Source organism: Octopus sinensis, linkage group LG21 (assembly GCF_006345805.1).
Source record: "Octopus sinensis linkage group LG21, ASM634580v1, whole genome shotgun sequence".
Classification (NCBI taxonomy): domain Eukaryota; kingdom Metazoa; phylum Mollusca; class Cephalopoda; order Octopoda; family Octopodidae; genus Octopus; species Octopus sinensis.
This window is the reverse complement of record NC_043017.1, coordinates 7,759,070-7,778,802: the sequence shown is the minus strand read 5'-3', so window position 1 is coordinate 7,778,802 and position 19,733 is coordinate 7,759,070. Positions and strand designations below refer to the sequence as shown.

Here is a 19,733-nt window from a genome sequence, read left to right as displayed (position 1 = left end):
AACAATGACTACATAATATTCTGGTGCAAATATGATATTGATTGATTGAGTGATCCCATCAGTATTTCATATCCATCATCATCATCATCATCATCCCAGTTATACCTATTCTACAACTACTTGTAGTAGTAGTAGTAGTAGTAGTAGTTGTAGTACCACTACTAATACTTCCATGTTAACAGACAAAAATCTAAACGTTGTCAATCCTATGATATCGATACCTGTCTCACAGTCTCATACACACACACACACACACACACATATATGTGTGGGCTGGTTGGAGGAAGAAGGACAGCATCCGTGACCTTTGTCAGGGACTCCAAGACTGACGGGAGGAAATCTGACCACAGACCAGATATCTGGTATGAACAGAGAGGACTCCGCAAAGGCACCTGTAGACCAGGTGATGGTGTTGCGTGTTGTGCATTTATATACATAAGCATAAGTGTATGTGTGTGTATATATATCTATGTGTGTGTATGTATGTATATATATATATATATATATGAAGTAAGTATATGCATATATATATATATATATATATATATATATATATATATATACATATATATAGAATAAGTATATGTATGGATGTATGCGTGTATATCATTGTTGGTGTATATAACAACAGTATTAAACATTTTAAGCACTAATTATTTATAAAACAACAAACATTATATGCACTATTTAATGTGTGTGCATGTGTGTGTACACACACATGCACACACATGCAATGATCACTATTGTCCAGTGACTGGCTGTCAGTGAAATATGTACCGACCAAAGTGATTCATTCATTTAGATCATGTGGTGTGTGCTGTCAAATGCAGCACAAGTTGCTTTAATAAACTAGGAGAGAGAGGGAAAAAAAGTGGCTGCCCATCACAAAACAAGAACAATTATAAGAAATAACTAAAAGAAAACTCAAATTTGCTGCTCTTTTTTTTTTGCGTTTTTTTTTCAGACCCAACCAGCAAAATAGAAAAAAAAAGAAATAAATTAAATAATTACTATAAAATTCATTGCTCGATCTCTCTCTCCCATCTTTTTTTTTTTTAACTCATACACACCTATTTCTAACAAAAGATCTGAAAGTGTGATGGTGGTGTGAAGGGTAGTGATAGGTGATGATGTGTGATGATGGTGGTGATAGTGATGGCGGTGGTGGTGATGAGGAGTGGTGGTCGTCGTTGTCATGATGGGTGATGTTGGTGGGTTATGATGATGTTTTAGCATCGATGATTGTAATGGTCCTGCTGCTATTTCCAAAGTATTCCATCAGCATTACCAGCAGCAGTTTCATGAGAAGTCATGTGACACACACACAGCTCCCTCTCTCTCTCTCTTTATATGTGTGTATGTATGTATATATATATATATATATATATACACACACACACACACACACACATAAAAACAGTTACACACACAACCACCACAATACCACAGCACACACACACACACAAACACATACAAATGCCACCACCACTACTACAGCGCACACAATTACTGCATTTTACTGACACCTTGGCTCCCCACCACCCCAATGACAGAAAGGCAAATTTGACCCTGGAGTGATTAGAAATCGAAACATTACTTAATACTGCAAATCATTTTTGTTCAATACTCTATCAATTCTGCCAATATATCACCCTTGATTATAATAATAATAATAATAATAATAATAATAATAATAATAATAATTATAATAATAATAATAATCCTTTCTACTATAGACACAAAGCCCGAATTTTATGTGGAGATGGGGAGACACGATTACATTGACCACAGTGCATGACTAGTACTTATTCTATTGACCCCCAAAAGGCTGAAAGACAAAGTCAACCTCAAAGGAATTTGAACTCAGAATGTAAAGACGGATGAAATGCTGCTAAGCATTTTGTCTGGCAATGCTAACGATTCTGCCAGCTGACTGCCATATGATAATAAGAATAAAATAATAATAATAATAATAATAATAATAATCCTTTCTACTGAAAGGATAGGGCTGCAAATCTAGGGTTAAGGGATTAAGTCGATTACATCGACCCCAGTATGTAACTGGTACTTAATTTATCGACCTCGAAAAGATGAAAGGCAAAGTCAACCTTGGCAGAGAATTTGAACTCAGAATATAGTGGCAAACAAAATACCGCTAAGCATTTCACCTGGCATGCTAATGATTATGCCAGCTTGCCACCTTAATACTAATACTAATAATAATAATGATGATGATGATGATGATAACAACAACAACAACAATAATAATAATGGTTTTAAATTTTGACATAAGACAAGCAATTTTAGATGGATGGAATACCTTAATTACATTGACACCAGTACTTTAACAAGTCAGTGGGTGAGTGCAGGTAGAACATTCCAGTGGGATGACTTTATAACAATGAAGGATTGGGAACAGAGGTTAATGTAAAGTCTGGGTGGAACAGACCCAATATGGGTAACAAGGAGCAGAAAGATGAGTGAGTCAAGAGTGCCAGGGAAGTGGTGGCTCCAGATCAACTAGTTTCAAAGAGCAGAAGCCAATGTAGTAGTGATATAAAAGGTAGAGAGAGGAGACAACAGTCATATTGCACTGAAGTGTAACTTTATTTTAATCAGTCAAGTTTAATTGTGATCTAGGATATCTGTGTGTGCAGCAACTCCACCAACTCAGATGTGGGGAGTAGCACTCAATTATGGTCCAGTGACATAGCTAGAGTATGTGTCACCCAAGGTAGATCTTGAGTTCGCCAAGTACCCAGCCATCCAGTCCCAAAACCTATACATCTTTATACAACTATCCCAAAAGTGACACCCCCATAAAAGCATCACCCCTTGCTATGCTACTGTTATGAATCTCACTTGAGTTTTGATTTTGAAGGTCAATAATTGTGAGGGAATTGAAGTGGAGGTAGCTGAAAAATGTTCTGGCCCTGTAGAGGGAGGTCAATTTTTATGACTTAGTCTTTGGCTATGTAGAGGATGTGTGTTCACCAGGAAAGATTTTCAGCAAAAGTAAGGCCCGGTATTTGTAGTAACTTTAAGGGTCTAGTCATGTGATATTTGTCAGGAGAGAGTGCACTGCAATGTTTTCTTGGTGTGTGCTTAGTAGGGGAAATAGATTGGTAGATTGGCAGGAGTGGTAGAATGTCTGACAGAAATGCCTTACAGCAATATTTACAGCCATCTATATTCCAAGTTCAAATCTCAAAAAGGTCAAGTTCACTTTGCATCCTCTGGGACTGATAAAATACCAATCAATTTGAAGGATTCAATTAATTGACTATACCACCTTCACTAAATTTATGGTCTTCTTTTGTCAATGTTAGAAATTAATATCAGAGGAAAATCTGTCAACCTGGAATGAAAGCTCTCAAGTAGCGTAAAACGAATGTGTGGTGTTCATACCTTCCCCACAGTCTTTTGCAACAACATAAGGAAATTATGTAGTTACAATCAAGAAATCATAACATACAAAAAACACACACACACATGTATATGCACATGCACACACATACATGCATGTGCATCCACACAGACATACACACACCATATGCATCCAAACACACACACAGATGCATCCAAACACACACACAGATGCATCCATGCACACACAATATCAAATTCTGAGACTAGCATAGGGTAAATGCTTGTACAGGACATATAATAGTTGACTGAAACATCCTCAGTATATAACTGGTATGTTATATACTGAGGGCAATGAAAGTCAAGGTCAACTCAGACAAGAACATTTGAATGAATCTACATTTCAAAACTCATTTAACCCTTTCAATACCAACCTGGCAGAAACCGCCTCTGGCTCTGTAGTACAAATGTCTTGTTTTCATAAGTTTTGAATTAAAATCTCCCACCAAACCTTAGTCCCAATTTATGTTCCTAACACTAGCGTAATGATAACGAAGTTATTTTACTAAATTCTTTGTTATATTTAAAGTAATTGAAAGAAACACAGAGCATCTCAAAATAAATACAGTAACGAAAGGGTTAATCCAACATTCTACAATTTCTGACAATTCAACACCAACAGCTTATCTCTAATAATCATCTCTGACTTAAGCACAAGGTAACATATTTCAACAAGGAATAATCATTTCCAGAAATATTACTTGGTGCGGGCCCTATGCTAATATAAAGCTTAGGAACACTTTGATTTAAAAAAGGAAAAAAAAGCTTCACAAAAATTGAAAACCTGTTTCTTAATTATTGAGGATCCTGCAGATAGCAAGACTTTAATCTGTAACTTTGTTTTAGTTTGTGTCTGAATTTAGCATTGAAGATACAGTCCATTATAGATGATTGTATCTCTAATGTACATGCTGATAGATCCCAGAAAGATGAAAGACAGAGTTAACTTCTGTGGAATAGCAACTCAATATGTAAAGGTATCAACTTAATATGCCATAAAGCATTCTGTCTGAGATTCTATAGGTTCCACCAATCTAGAGCCATTGAAAATAATAATAATAATAATAATAATAATAATAATAATAATAATAATAATAATAATAATAATAATTCTTTCTACTATGGGTACAATGCTTGAAATTAAGGGTAGGGCAAGTCGGTTACATCAACCCCAGTACTCAACTGGTCCTTATTTTATTTATTTTATCAACACTGAGAGGAGGAGAGGCAAAGTCGACCTTGGCAGAATAATAATAATGATAATTCTTTCAAATTTTGGCACAAGGCCAGCAATTCTGTGGGCGGGAATAAGTCAGTAACATATTAACCCCAGTATTCAACCCTGAAAGGATGAAAGGCAATGACAACCTCAGCAGAATTTGAACTCAGAATGTAGTGACAAGCAAAATACTGCTAAGCATTTCATCCAGTGTGCTAATGATTTTACCAGCTCACCACCTTAACAATAATGATAATAATAATAATAATAATGGTTTCAAATTTTGGCACAAGACCAACAATGTTGGGGTGGGGAGGTAAGTTGATTTCATCAACCCCAGTTCACAATTGGAACTTATTTTATCAACCCAGAAAGGATAAAAGCAAAGTCAACCTCAGTGGAATCTGAACTCATAATGTGAAGGTGGACAAAATACTGCTAAGCATTTTGTCTGGCTTGCTAACAATTTGGTCAGATTGCAATCATAACAAGAGCACTCAGAGAGCACAAACATCTGGCAAGGCAACACCAATGTCCTCTCAATGATTAACCAGAGATGATTTTAAAAATGAGAATACCTGAAATAAACTCAACTGCTCTCACAAACGAGAATACTAAAAATGAACCTGACCACTCTCAAAAATTAAGTAAAAAATCAGGAAAAATAATCCAGAATACTTGTCCAGTACCGGATCAATCCCAAAATCTAATCAGTTCATGACAGTCACGAGGCCAAACATCCCTGAAAGTTTCATCCGAATCCATTCAGCAGTTCTTGAGATATCTTGTCCATGGACAAACTAACAAACAAACAAACATGACAGAAAACAATACCTCCGCTTTTGCTAAGGTGGAGGAAATAATGATAATGAAGATTGGTGTACTTTACACAATGCCCAAATTGTTACCCAGAAGGCTAAAGGATACTGAAATTGAGGCTCACATTGTTGACCTCAGGAAAGTGCAATCCTGTGTTCTCCAAGAATCCTCAGAAAAATTCTTGAGATTTAAGGAGACTTGTTGTCACCAAACCTCAAAACAATATCCCTGTCAACTGATATATCATGCAATAGATTTAATAAAAATAATAATAACAATAATAATAATAATATATTCTGACAAAGATATAAGTTTATGGGGGAGGGCAGGAAACAGATTACGTTGATTCCAGTGCTTAATAGTAGTTTCTATTTTAGGCACAAGGCCAGCAATTTTAAGGGGAGGGGTTTGTAACTACCATTCTCCCCGGGAACTACATTAAAGATACACATGTTGTAGAGTACTCAGCCACTTGCACATTAATTTCAAGAGCAAGCTGTTCCATTGATAAGATCAAACGGAACCCTCATCGCCATAAGTGACAGATTGTCAATTAAACAGTCCAATGACTGAAATAAGTTAGAAAAAGAAACAGGCATGGAAAACAACAACATACAAATGGAATGAAGCAAGCTGTCCCAACAACAAGGCAGTCAAATAAGGAAGCCCACAGATCCATGGTTACTCTGACTACCAAAGGGCAAAGCCTTCTCACAATTGTATTCTTCAACCTACAGCTACATGTAAGGATTAGACCCATTCACAAGGTTAATCTCTTAATGTTCATTCATCTTTCAGTAAATTCCCTGAAGAGCAGCAGGGTTGTGGATTATGTCACTTTTCAAAACTGGACACCATCATTTCCTTTCATTTGGATTACTTGCTACTTCAAAATTTTAACTTTCCAAGTTAAGTATCCTCTTGAATATCGTATTAGACTAGAAACTCAGTAAATTAGATCTGGCAGAGTATAAACATGCATACATATATCTCTTATCATTTATTTCAGTCATATGACTGTGGCCATGCTGGAGCACCACATTGAGTAATTTTTAGCTGAATGAATCAACCCCAGTAATTATTAGCCTGGTACTCATTCTATTGGTCTCTTTTGCCAAACTGCTAGGTTATGAGAACATAAACACACCAACACCAGTTGTCAAGCAGTGGTGGGGGTTAAACATGCACACATATATATACATGAGGCTTCTTTCAGTTTCCATCTATCAAATCCACTCACAACGCTTTGGTCAGCTCAAGGCTATAGTAGAAGACACTTTTCCAAGGTGCCACGCAATGGGACTGAACCCAGAACCATGTGGTGGGGAAGCAAACTTCTTACCATACAGCCATATAATTTACTAACAACTTTTTTTTTTCATAGGCATAGCTGTGTGGTTAAGAATTTTGATACCCAACCAAATGGTTTTGAGTTCAAACCCACTGCACAGCTTTTATAGCCGTGGGCCAACCAAAACTTTGTAATGAATTTGGTGAGCAGAAAGTGAAAAAAGCTTGTCATGGGGATTGGGGTATAGGTATCCTTGTCTTCACTTCACATGATGGTTGTAAAAGAGAATCACCTTCATACAAGCAGTGTCATTCATTTCCATTCTTCCATGGAAACATGTCTGTCCATGGGGAGATATTACCTTGCTTGCAAACAGGTGAAGGTTGGTGACAGGAAGCGCATCTAACTACCAAAAATCTGCCTCAACAAATTCCATCTGACCCATGCAGGCATGGAAAAGCAGATGTTAAAACGATGATGATGATGATGATCCAACAACATGATGGTAGCATCACCTCCCTCTTCAAGTGGAACTTAAGTTGATGAGGGTTCAGTCAAAAAGGAAAGTATGTCTTCAGTCTTTACAATCTTGTCCACCTACAGTTTCTTTCTTCACAGCCAACAGAGGAAAACTTCCCAGTTTCTAGTTGGCACAAAGCCGGAAATCTTGGAGGAAGGAGCAACAGTCAGTTATTAACACCGAAAACTGAATAACTATTTATTTTATTAAATCCCAGAAGGATGAACCTGTGGCCAAGATTGAAAAAAACTGAAGATGTACTTTCAACATGAAGTGATTCTGGCAGAATTGAAACTCAGATTACCACATCAGATCAATTCTGCTATTATGCTGCCCTTGAAATAATGGGTTCTAAGATTAATTAACATAAGACCTTAAGGCAAAGCTAACTTCCCTTGTCATAATAATAATCATAATGGTTTCAACTTTGGACACAAGGCCAGCAAACTCAGAGGAGGGGGCTAATCAGTTACACTAACTCCAGTGTTTAACTGGTACTTATTTTATCAACTGAGAAAGGATGACAGGCAAAGTCAACCTCGGTGGAATTTGAACTCAGAATGTAAGGACAGATAAAATGCCACTAAGCCTCTTGCTCAGCTAATAATAGCTTCCCACATTGAGAGAAAAAAAACTTAGGATCTAGAGAGAAGAAATAAGATGGAAAAGCATTCGTGCTTAGTCAATTCTGATTGAGCTGCAAAGACACTTTAGCCATGCCCATTCCATATAATATTCAGACAGCGTTCTTAAAACAATATTATCCAATGTGTCCTTCTTTTTTAAAAAAAATTATAAGCTGTGATTCAAGGAGATGTAGCTGATGTTTCTAGCAGGTTGGGTGACCAGACTGGCTAAACTGGTTGTAGTTTATATACACCTGGTCACTACCAGGTGGAATGGTCATCATTTGTCAGTCTAAAATACCAAAGAGAGACACTACCTTTGGGTCTTGTTCATTATGCATATGTATAAACATATATATATATATATATATATATAATATATATATATATATATATATACACATATATATGTTTTTTTGTATCGTCTATCTGGATATTTTGTTGTCCCTTTTTGTATCACCTAGTTGTCCGGATGTTTTGCATTCTTGTCCCATTTTGTATTTTATTTTATATATATATGTATATATATATATATAAAATATATATATATATACATACATACATACATACATACATACATACATACATACATGTGTATAGATGTGTCAGTGTTATATATACCTGTGTGTCAGTGTATTTATATTTATTTCCGAGCATGTATGTGTAAGTGTGTACATAAGTATGTGTGCATGAATGTGTAAGAATTACATGTAGAAGTAGTGTGGGTCTGTGTGTGTGTATAAGTAAAGTGTGAGTGCATGTATGTAAATATTGCATATGTGTGTGTAAGTATAGTATGTGTGATGTGTGTATGTAAATATTGCATATGTGTGTGTAAGTATAGTATGTGTGATGTGTGTATGTAAGTGATGTCTCAATGCGTGTGTATCAGGGAGTGGTGTGTTGTATGTGTCAGAGAAAGATCTATCAAAATATTTTTGTGTAATGAGTAATATTAATGTGTATGTATACAGGTGGGGTAAGGGTATCTAAGAATGAAGGATGGGTAGATCAATTGAGACTGCTAATATAGGTGAGGTGTAAGTCAATCAGGTGTGTGTATGAGTTGTATGTATGTCCACTTATATGTAAGCCAATGTGCACAAATTAATATGAGTCAATGTATGTATGTGTAAAAGTATATTCATGCACATTGTCTGTGTGTGTGTGTGTATTTTCATATATATATATATATATATATATATATATATTCTTGTTTCAGTCATTTGACTGCAGCCATGCTGGAGCACCACCTTTAGTCGAGCAACTTGACCCCAGGACTTATTCTTTGGAAGCCTAGTACTTATTCTATCGGTCTCTTTTGCTGAACTGCTAAGTTACGGGAACGTAAACACACCAGCATCGGTTGTCAAACGATGTTGGAGGGACAAACACAGACACACAAACATATGCACACACACACACATACACACACACACACACACACACACACACATACGATGGGCTTCTTTCAGTTTCCATCTACCAAATCCACTCACAAGACTTTGGTTGGCCCGAGACTATAGCAGAAGACACTTGTCCAAGGTGCCATGCAGTGGAACTGAACACAGAACCATGTGATTGGTAAGCAAGCTACTTACCACACAGCCACTGCTGTGCCCCTATATATGTATATACATAGATATATATATATATTTGGGTTATATTTTTAATACTCATATTTTGAGTTCTAGTTTTCACTCTGTTGCTTCTGCTAAATATTAATAAAAAATATACATAAATATATATACAGCTGTATCTATGATTGTGTAGTTAAGAAGCTCTCTTTGTAATCATGTGGATTTGGGTTCAGTCCCACTGTGTGGTACCTTGGGTAAGTCTCTTCTACTAGAGCCCTGGATCAACTGATATCTTGTAAGTGAATTTGGTAGCTGGAATCTGTGGGTAAGTCCATCATGCATATGTATATATATGAGTATATATGTAAGTATGTATGAGTGTTACCCCTATCACCACCTCCTGATAACTGGCCTTGGTTTGTTTGTCCCATAACTTAGCGTCTTGGCAAAAGAGATTAATAGAATAAGTACCAGAGTAGTGCATTAGCATGGCTGCAGTCCAGTGAACCCCCAGTGCAAAACCGATTGATAAGATCGGCTGTAATGAATGTATAATTACTGTACATTTCAATTAATATACCCACTCCACTGATAGATGCAACAGACTGGTGTCCAGTCCAGGTGGGGAACTTATACACCGATGAAACCAGGAAACCGACCCTTATGAGCCAAGAAGGAAAATCTACAACAACAACAACACTGACAGATATATGAGTGCATCTTTTTCCTAACTTATGGACTCTTAGATGGCTTGCAAACACACACATACATACACACACATGTATATGTATCCAAGTGTGTGTGTATAACTGCACATGTATGTATGACAATGTATGTATTTATTTTTATATTTGGGAATATGAGAATGCATGTATATGAATACACATGTGTAGGTGTACATATATGAATATGTGAATAGATGTTATATATGCATATGTGTGCGAGTATCTATGTTCGTGTGGTTTCCATTAGAAAGGAAAGGATTGTCACCATGACCTTTACAGGTCTGTCTCCCAGACTAGTGAGATTAATGCGGCTGATGTTCAGCTTCAACAAGTGAAAGTTAACATTTGTTGTACAAAACATGTGAGGATGTTGAACAGAATTCCATAATGTTAACATTCTGGGAGAAAAAACTGCATTAAATAGTTATTGTGAGGTTTCAGATGAGGAGACTAATGTGGCAGTAGAAATTGAGAAGAGGTGAGATACATATGTGTGTGTGTGTAATATAATATAATATATATATGAAATATAATAAATATATTAATATAGATAGATATCATGGTATTACGATATTGACTAGATTATTGGATGTTATTATACATCAGTGGTCACATGCTTCGCATTCTTTTAGCTTTCAAATGACAGCACCCTGCTGGCTAGGCGAGCAGGCCATCCTCCCTGATCTGAAGACTGTTCTGTCAGAGGGTCACCCATTTAAAGCTGAATGGACTGGGGCAACGTGAAACAAAGTGTTTTAGCTCAAAAACACAACGCACCACCTGATCTGGGAATCAAACACACGATCATGAGTGCAACACCCTAACCACATGACCATGTGCCTTCAGAGGAGCAAAGATTGCTGTATTAGTTATAGAAAGGGCAGAGTGAAGAGACAGAGCACCTGTGAAGCAGTCATCAGTGCACTTGGTTAGCAAGTCCTTGCCAATCAGTTAGATGGGGTTCTTTTGGATGAAGTCAGGGATGTACTTGTGTGTAGAAGCAGAGCTAACCCAGACATGGAAGCCATATTCTACTGTAGTTCCTATTCTGAAGTATTTCTTGACATTTGGAAAGCAAGCCTTTGGAATGTAATTTTTTGCTGTTTTATCTAGATAAGATTGCTACGACCACAATTTGTTAGAAATAACAGTTAAATTCCCTCAATTCTGATATTGAAGAAAACGGGATTAAAATCTCTTTCATCATAGATCTTCACGACCAGGGCTGATCTGGAGTGAATATTGTCCACACACACACACACGAATCACCAATCTCGAATGATTAAACTCCAGTGACATAGCTAAGTGTGAGCCGCCTGAAGCAGCCTCTGAGTTTTCCGTCCCTCCCACATCCTCCCAGGTCCTAAGCCTATACAGGCTTATACAGCAGACCCAAAAGCGTCGCCAGAGACGGACCTCCCTTTCACCCGTCACCCCAGCTACTCTATTGATAAACTACATGTTTTCAATTTTATCCTCTCTTGCACTTTACTTTATTGACCTCGAACGGGATTTGAACTCAAAACGTTGTAACTAATTACTGCAAGTCGTTTTGTCCACTGCTTTAACGATTCTACAGTTCTATCACCGATTTATTCCATTGGAATAAGCCAACAAATTTGAAGGGCAGTCGATTAGATTACCAAGCAGGACATAATTGGACCACTTATATCAGTCCTACCCTTTTATCAGAGTAGGACCGTCTTATCAGCATTATATACGCCCGGACATACATAATGTACAGTATTTATTTATTTATTGACAGCAAGCCACAGCATACAAGAGATCATAATTGAGCCCACTAGACCGACGAAGCACTCGGACAACTGGCCAGTGTCTCCATGCCCTTAAGATAGCCCTAGCTGCCATCAAAGTGGACCTCGATGGTACTTGAACTCGGAACATCAATTAAATACTACAGCACAAAGCATTTGTTCGTTCCAGAGCGCTACCGACCGATTCTGCACTGCCAGAAGGACCAATATGAATATTATACATTAGGATACAATGACACGAACAAAGCATTTCAGATGAAGGGTTGCCTGTACAAATCATAAAGGTAAACACACACACACACACCTAAGCCCAGTCCGAGACTATGATAATCAGCAGAGATAATAATCACTCATGTATATACATACACACTAACCCGTACACTTTCTTGCATAGGAGATTTGGAATTAGATGAACAATTTAAATGAAAGTGAAGGGAAATCGAAACCGGTGCGCCCCACACGGCTTATCACCGCACTACTACTAACTCTACAACACCAACAGCTACAATATATTCAACATACATAATTTCCAAAACGAAAATACTGGGCGCATAAAGCTTATTTTATCTGTACACATAATCATGTATGTGTCGTACGTATGCCTATACATATACATGTGTGTATGTGTAAGTGCGTTATACATATATTAAACGTTTATACATGTATGAATTAATCACGTGTGTGTGTGTGTACACACGTTTAATGCACAATGAAAAAAAGAGCTCGATATATGCAGAAAGGTTTGTTCCTCTGTGTGTGCGTGTATCAACAGTAATGTATTTGTTGCCCTTGCATTATTCATATCCATGTCTGTTCACACACACACACATACAAACATATGCATGAAAACCGATTGACACAAGACATGCGCGCGCACGCATACTAGCAGGCATGCATTTACACACACACACACACACAGCGATTTGCCCTGAACAGAGATTCTGTAAAGAGATGTAGGGACAGAGATACATATATTCCAACATTATTACACTGACACACACACACATATATATAACACATTTATATGCTCACACATACACGCTATGACACCAATATACATACACACACACACATATATAAACAGGCAGGTAACGTGTTGGTGATGCAGAAGGAGGAGTCTGCAAGGTTGGGGAAGGCTAGAGATAAAAAGTCAGAATGCTTTAGTTTTTGTGTCATCTCATTATAGAATGGAGAGTATCTGAAGCTCACAGAATAGGGAAGAGCTGACTGAAATATATTCAACGTTACACCTGAAAACCTGAAACGGGTTTTATTCTCGTTATTTTCATACACCCTTCACACACTTGGACATTTCTCTCTCCCTCTCATTTTATATATATATATATATCATTTTATATGCTTTAAATAAAGCATATTACTCTACCACTGGTATATCATTTTATATATATATATATATATATATATATGAATGTCTGTGCGTGCATACATGACCACATATATATATATATATATAATTAGGTGTGTACATCTATATATCGATGTATACATGTGCGTAAACACATCCAAATATCGAGTTAAATGTGTGTATATTATAGGCACGTATGTATATATATATATGTGTGTGTGTATATGCCTATATATACACATGCCTATATGCCTATATATGTGTATATGCCTATATACACACATGCATATATAAATAGGTATATACATACATACGTGCATACATATACACACACTGCATACATGTATATATATATGCACGCATACACGTACATATGCATATATATACATGGACATTTGCACATAAATTCATACACATTTGCGCGTACATTCATACATGTACATTTTACGCACATACATATAAGTACATATACACACATTTATACATGTATATATACACACATTCGTGTATGTATATATCACACATAAATGTGTATACATACACATACATGCATATATCCATATATACATACATAATGTATATAAATACGCATACATAGGTACACACACACACATATACTGTTCGAATGCGTATGATTTGTTGTAGAATCGCTGTTCGTAGTGAAAGTGTTCCAGTTCTCTCTATTCATACTCATATAAAGCTGTGTGTATGAAGGTATACATGTGTAAATGTGCACGCGTGAGAGAGAGAGAAAGAGAGCATATGAGAGACAGAAAGCGCGTGTGTGTGTGTACACCTATCGTCTGTCATTGACTGTTCAAGGAGTTGTAGTCGGGTGAATTTAATCTGGTAATCATAATGTATTTATTTCACTACTACAATCAAACCAGACGATTACATTGTTCTTCTGCAGCGCGTGTGTATAAGTGTGTAAACGGGTGTGCTGGTGTGTTCAGGAAAGCAACGCACACACATTTACACTCACACACATACTAGGGACCATTTCAGGTGTTCCACACAAAATTAACAGGTAAAACCAGGGGAGAACAAAGGCGAGGTGGCGCATTCACAAATGGCACTGGTGATGGGAGGCAGGGCTTGCGCACAATAGAATTTCTAATAAAGGGAAGGAGAGAGGCCTGTGTGTATAGATAGATATATGGATGGATGGATGGATGGATAGATAGATAGAAAATAAAAGGACGGATCTGTGTGTCTGTATGTATATATATATATATATATTATATATATATATATATATATATATACGTATATACACACAAATAATGTATTGATGAAATGATGGAAGCCGGGTGAAGGTTAACATCAAGCGGTGGGCAAACGTATAGGGTGAATATAATTCCCACTATAGTCACTGCATGTAGTTAGTCATACTACAGACACTACAAGAAGTTACAGTCATACTACATACACTACATGTAGTTCTAGTCATCTTATTGACCCTGAATGGCTATAGCCATACAATCGACACTGCATTAGTGAGGTTACATACAGCCACACTATAAAACAGTGCGTTGTGTTACAGCTATATTATTACAATTATTATCACTGATTATTCCCACTCTATGCTAATTAAAGTGGTTACAATGTCACTTGATGTATCGATAGTATAGCACTGTAAGTGATACTGTACCACTGCAGGTGGTTATATTAATACTATACCACTGCAAACGGTTGTATCGATAGTATACCCCCCTGCAACTGGACGTATCCACTACTATCAGTTAAAGCGTTACTACACTACTATAACCAATAAATGTACCCACACCAGACTACTATTACTACTGCAACAACAACCAGCAATGGTACCTACGCTTTACCATTAATTACCAGTGGCTGTATATACCCCAGGCTTCACCATTACCTGCCAGTGGTTCAATGTATTCCTCGCTTCACCACCAACTTACCCACCAGTAGCCGTATGCACCCCAGCCTTCACCACTACCTCCCAATGGCTGAATGTACCCCTTACTTCACCCCTAACTTCCAGCTGCTGTTTATACCCCAAGCTTCACTTCTGCCTATCCGTGGCTATATGTACCCCACACCTCATCTCAACCTATCAGCGATTGTGCACCCCTTACATCACATCTCCCTTCAGTGGGTTGTATGTACACCTCACTTCACATCCATCTACCAGTGGTTGTATGTACCCCTCACTTTACCTCAACCTTCCAATGGCTGTACTTCTCTCTTCTCCACTACCTCCACCACCATCATTACTAATGGCTGTATATACCCGACACTTCACTACCCACCATTAGCGGATGTACCCCGCGTTCTCACAACCCCAATTTTCTGTATGTATCCCATACTTAACATCTACCTACCAATGCCAGCATATACCCCACACTTCACCATTATATATATCAGCGGCTGTACGTACCCCTCACTTCCCCCACTATTTCCCAGTGGCTATACGTTCTCCACACCTCACCACTATTCTTCCCCCACCCCACTCCAATGGTTTTATGTAGTCCACACTTCCCCCACTACATATCAGTGGCTGTACAAAAACTTCAACACCGCCAGAGGTTACACAACGTCGTTGGAACACGTCAAGTGTTGCACCGAACACTGCAACCACCAACACATGAAACGGTTGCAAGCCCTAAAACATTGAATCACTCAGTGCAAGACAGACACCACAGCAAGTGGTTGGGTCTACAAAATGTTTCATCACAAGCCATCTTTTTATCACGTTCTCTCTTTCTTCCTGTTCATTCATTCATTCATTCATTTGGAAGACAGACATTGCAGAAACGGTTTTGGATGTGGTGGAGATAATATATCTATCACCCCGATCGGCAAATGGAACGATAAGAAGAAGAAAAGAGAGAGAGAGGGAGAGAGAGAAAAAGCGGGTTGGGGAAGAAGAAGAAGAAGAAAAGGCAATTTTAAACGGTAAAAAGTATTATCAATGAATGAAAATCAAATAGAGAAATACGCGATGATGAAGAGGAGGAAGAGAATATTTCGTTTGGAAGTCGTCCTCTGGGAAGACAGAGAAAGACAGACAGAGAGAAGATGCACCAGTAGCATGTGCAACAATGAACAGCAAACATGAAACATGCCACAACTCGTTCTAGCCTCCCAAATGATTCTTGTTATATAAAACACTGCATCAAAACCACCACCTCCTTCTGCTCGTTACATACACAAAAATAAAACAGCGCACACCGATCGCTTCAACATATATGTTATACATATAATATAAATAAGACAATGCGTTGAGGGGCAGAGCGAAGTAGTAGTGTGTTTTCCGGGGGTTTCTTTTTCTTTTTGTCTTTTTTCTCCTAAAGGGTTCCCCCCTACCCACACTTTTCTTCTCCGCGTAGAATCGGAATAAATATATATATATATATATATATATATATATATGTGTGTGTGTATAATATTTATAGATATATGCATATTTTTTTTCCTTACCTTAGACCATTGAAAAGCTGTTTTGATTTTTCTAGTAAATGACAGAACTCATTTACGACCTTTTTCTCATTCTCATCCATTGTCATATCTAGCGACATGTTGGAGTCGTCAATCGCTACGCCATAGTCTTGCGAGTAGGGAACACTTCCAGATCAGCAGACAATCATCGATGACCATTACGGATGGCGCAACGCGCAATAACAGCAGCAGTAGTATTAGTAGTAATAGTAATAGTAGTAGCAACAAGGCTTTTTTGGGTGAACGATGACGGAGACTGTTGTGTGTGATAGTGGCGGCAGTGAACGATCGAAAAGGAGAAGGAGGTGACGAGGAGAGGCAAAATAGGAAAATACAACCGGAGTGAGAGAGAGTCTGTAAGAGAGAGAGAGAGAGAGCAAGTAGGAAACGAGGAGAGAGAGGGAAAGCGACGAGAGAACTACGAGAGAGAGATGAATGGATTGATAGAGGATATTACATACATACATACATACATTTATACGTATATTGTGTGTGTGAGCGTGTGTAATAGATATATAAATACATATATACACATAATATATATATATATATATACGTACATACATATATATATATATACGTGTGTATGTATATATGTATGGAGAAATGGATGGAGATGGTCTTTTATTTACACAAACTAACTGTAAAAAAAGCAGTTGTTTTTGTTTTATATTTTCCTTAGTTTCATTATATACATATATATATATGTATATATATGTATATGTATATAAGTGTATATGTATATATATGTATATTAGCAAAACTGATAAGGAGTAAATAGTCTTTCTATATCAAAGCGAAAGAGGCGGAGGAGAGAGAGAGAGGTAAGGAGGAGGAAAAGAGAAAGACTACTATGGCAGAAATAAGGGGAGTGTGAGGGGGGACAAGAGGGAATATTGTAGATGATGAGGAGGAGAGAAGTGCGGGGGTGGAGGTTGAGGTAGAGGTGGTTGTGGTGGGGGGGTGATACTGAAGACTACTATTATGTATTACAGAAAGGTATGGTGATGATGGTTGTAAAGATGTTGGTGATGATGATGATGATGATATCGGTGGTAGTGATGATGATGATGATGGTGGTGGTGGTGGTGGTGGTGTATAATAACGAGAGCTGTGTTGGAGTGTGAAGAACTGTGTTGCTGGCGTATGTGTGGGAGGTATGGTTTATGGTATGGAAGGCAAAGGAACATACTTTCTCCAGAACTGTGTGGGTGGTAATGTTGAATATTTTTACAGGAGAAAAACGAAAATTATCGGCAAACAAATTAATAAAAATGATTAGGCTTTTCGTTGTTTGTTAGTTTTCTTTTTAGATGATGATGATGATGATAATGATGATGATGATAGTGGTGGTGATGGTCATGGTGGTGGTGATGGTGGTAGTGGTGGTGGGGAATGTGTGTGATAATGCTGGTAGTGGTTAAGAGATTCATCAAAAAAAAATCTACTTGCAAAGGTCTCCTTAATAATGATTTGTGATATTGGCACAAGGCGAAAAATTAATGGGAGTGGGGGAAGGGGGAGTAAAATCGATATGATCGATTAAATCAAACCCAGTATCTGACTGGTATTATACTTAAATAATATCAACAACAACAACAACAACAATAATAATAATAATAATAATAATAATAATAATAATCCTTTCTACTAAAGGCACAAGGCCTGAAATTTTTGGAGAGGGGACTTGTCAATTACATTGACCCTGGTGCTTCACTGGTACTTAATTTGTCGACCCCGAAAGGATGAAAAGCAAAGTCAACCTCAACGAAATTTGAACTGAGAACATAAACACAGACAATAACAATAATAATAATAATAATAATAATAATAATAATAATAATAATAATAACAACAATAATTAATAATAATAATATCAATACATTGTATGATGAAAAAACTTCTTTTTTTTTTAAATATATACTGATTGTTTAATAGTAAGTAGCAAACAGAAAACTAATTATTCTATCTTCTGATCAATACGAGTGGTGTAGATGTTATAATTCTATGCATACTCTCAAGAAATATCAATTGGTGTACGTTTAAGAACTGTTCTTCACATTGATTAAATAAGAGTATACACTATTCCGAGTGTATGCATGCGTCGGTGGCGACTGAGTGTTTGTGTGTGTGTGTGTGCCTATGTGTGATTCTGCAAGGTGGGGGTGATGTAAGTGGATGCCAGATGCATGTGTGAGTGTGTGTGTGTGTGTGTGTGTATGTGTGCGTGTGTGTGTGTGTGTGTGTGTGTGTCCACGCACCAGGAGAAAAGAAGATGCAGTGTAATACAACTGGATAAATGGAGCAGGGGTGGGAGGCAAGGAGAAAAGGGGGAGGGAACAACAGGTTTCATTTTGGCCTGGTGCTGGTGTGGTTGCACTCTGGCTGCATGCATTACTTCTGACATTGTTTTGCATCAGCTGCACATTAACAGTGCTTGCAGTAAGTAAATAAATAAAATAAAATAAAATAAATCAGTCAAAAAAAAAAATCACAGAATGTAAAAATCATATTTATTATTATTATTATTATTATTATTATTATTATTATTATTATTATTATTATTATTATTATTAATTGTTGATATGAGACCTCTCTTCTAATTGCATCCTTTTAGCATATTAGTTAGCCTTCATCAAGATTATCATCATCATCACCACCACCACCACCACCATCCTCACTACCACCATTTGTACCACCAACACCATTATCATCATCATCAACATCATCATCATCATCATCATCATCACCATCACGACCACAACCACTGCCAATCACCATCACCCATCACCATCACCATCACTATCATCATCACCACCACTCATCCTCATCATCTTCATCGTCCGCATCGTCTTCATCATTTTCATTTTTATCGTTACTGTCATTATCATCATCACACATTATCAACATTATCATTA

The 19,733-nt window shown here is 37.3% G+C and overlaps 1 protein-coding gene across 3 annotated transcripts in view; it reads right to left on the bottom strand.

Moving 5' to 3' along the window:
* Positions 1-17,178, bottom strand: part of LOC115222967 (protein SCAI) — a 291,294-nt gene extending 274,116 nt beyond the window's left edge. For 2 of the 3 annotated variants that reach the window (XM_029793385.2, XM_029793386.2), the window contains exon 1: positions 16,798-17,177. In XM_029793385.2, the coding sequence (XP_029649245.1) occupies positions 16,798-16,895 (98 nt within the window). In that variant the 5' untranslated portion in view covers positions 16,896-17,177. Of the gene's footprint in view, positions 1-16,797 lie in introns of all 3 variants that reach the window. The other variant, XM_036511837.1, reaches the window with a different exon arrangement.
* Positions 17,179-19,733: the final 2,555 nt, after the last annotated feature.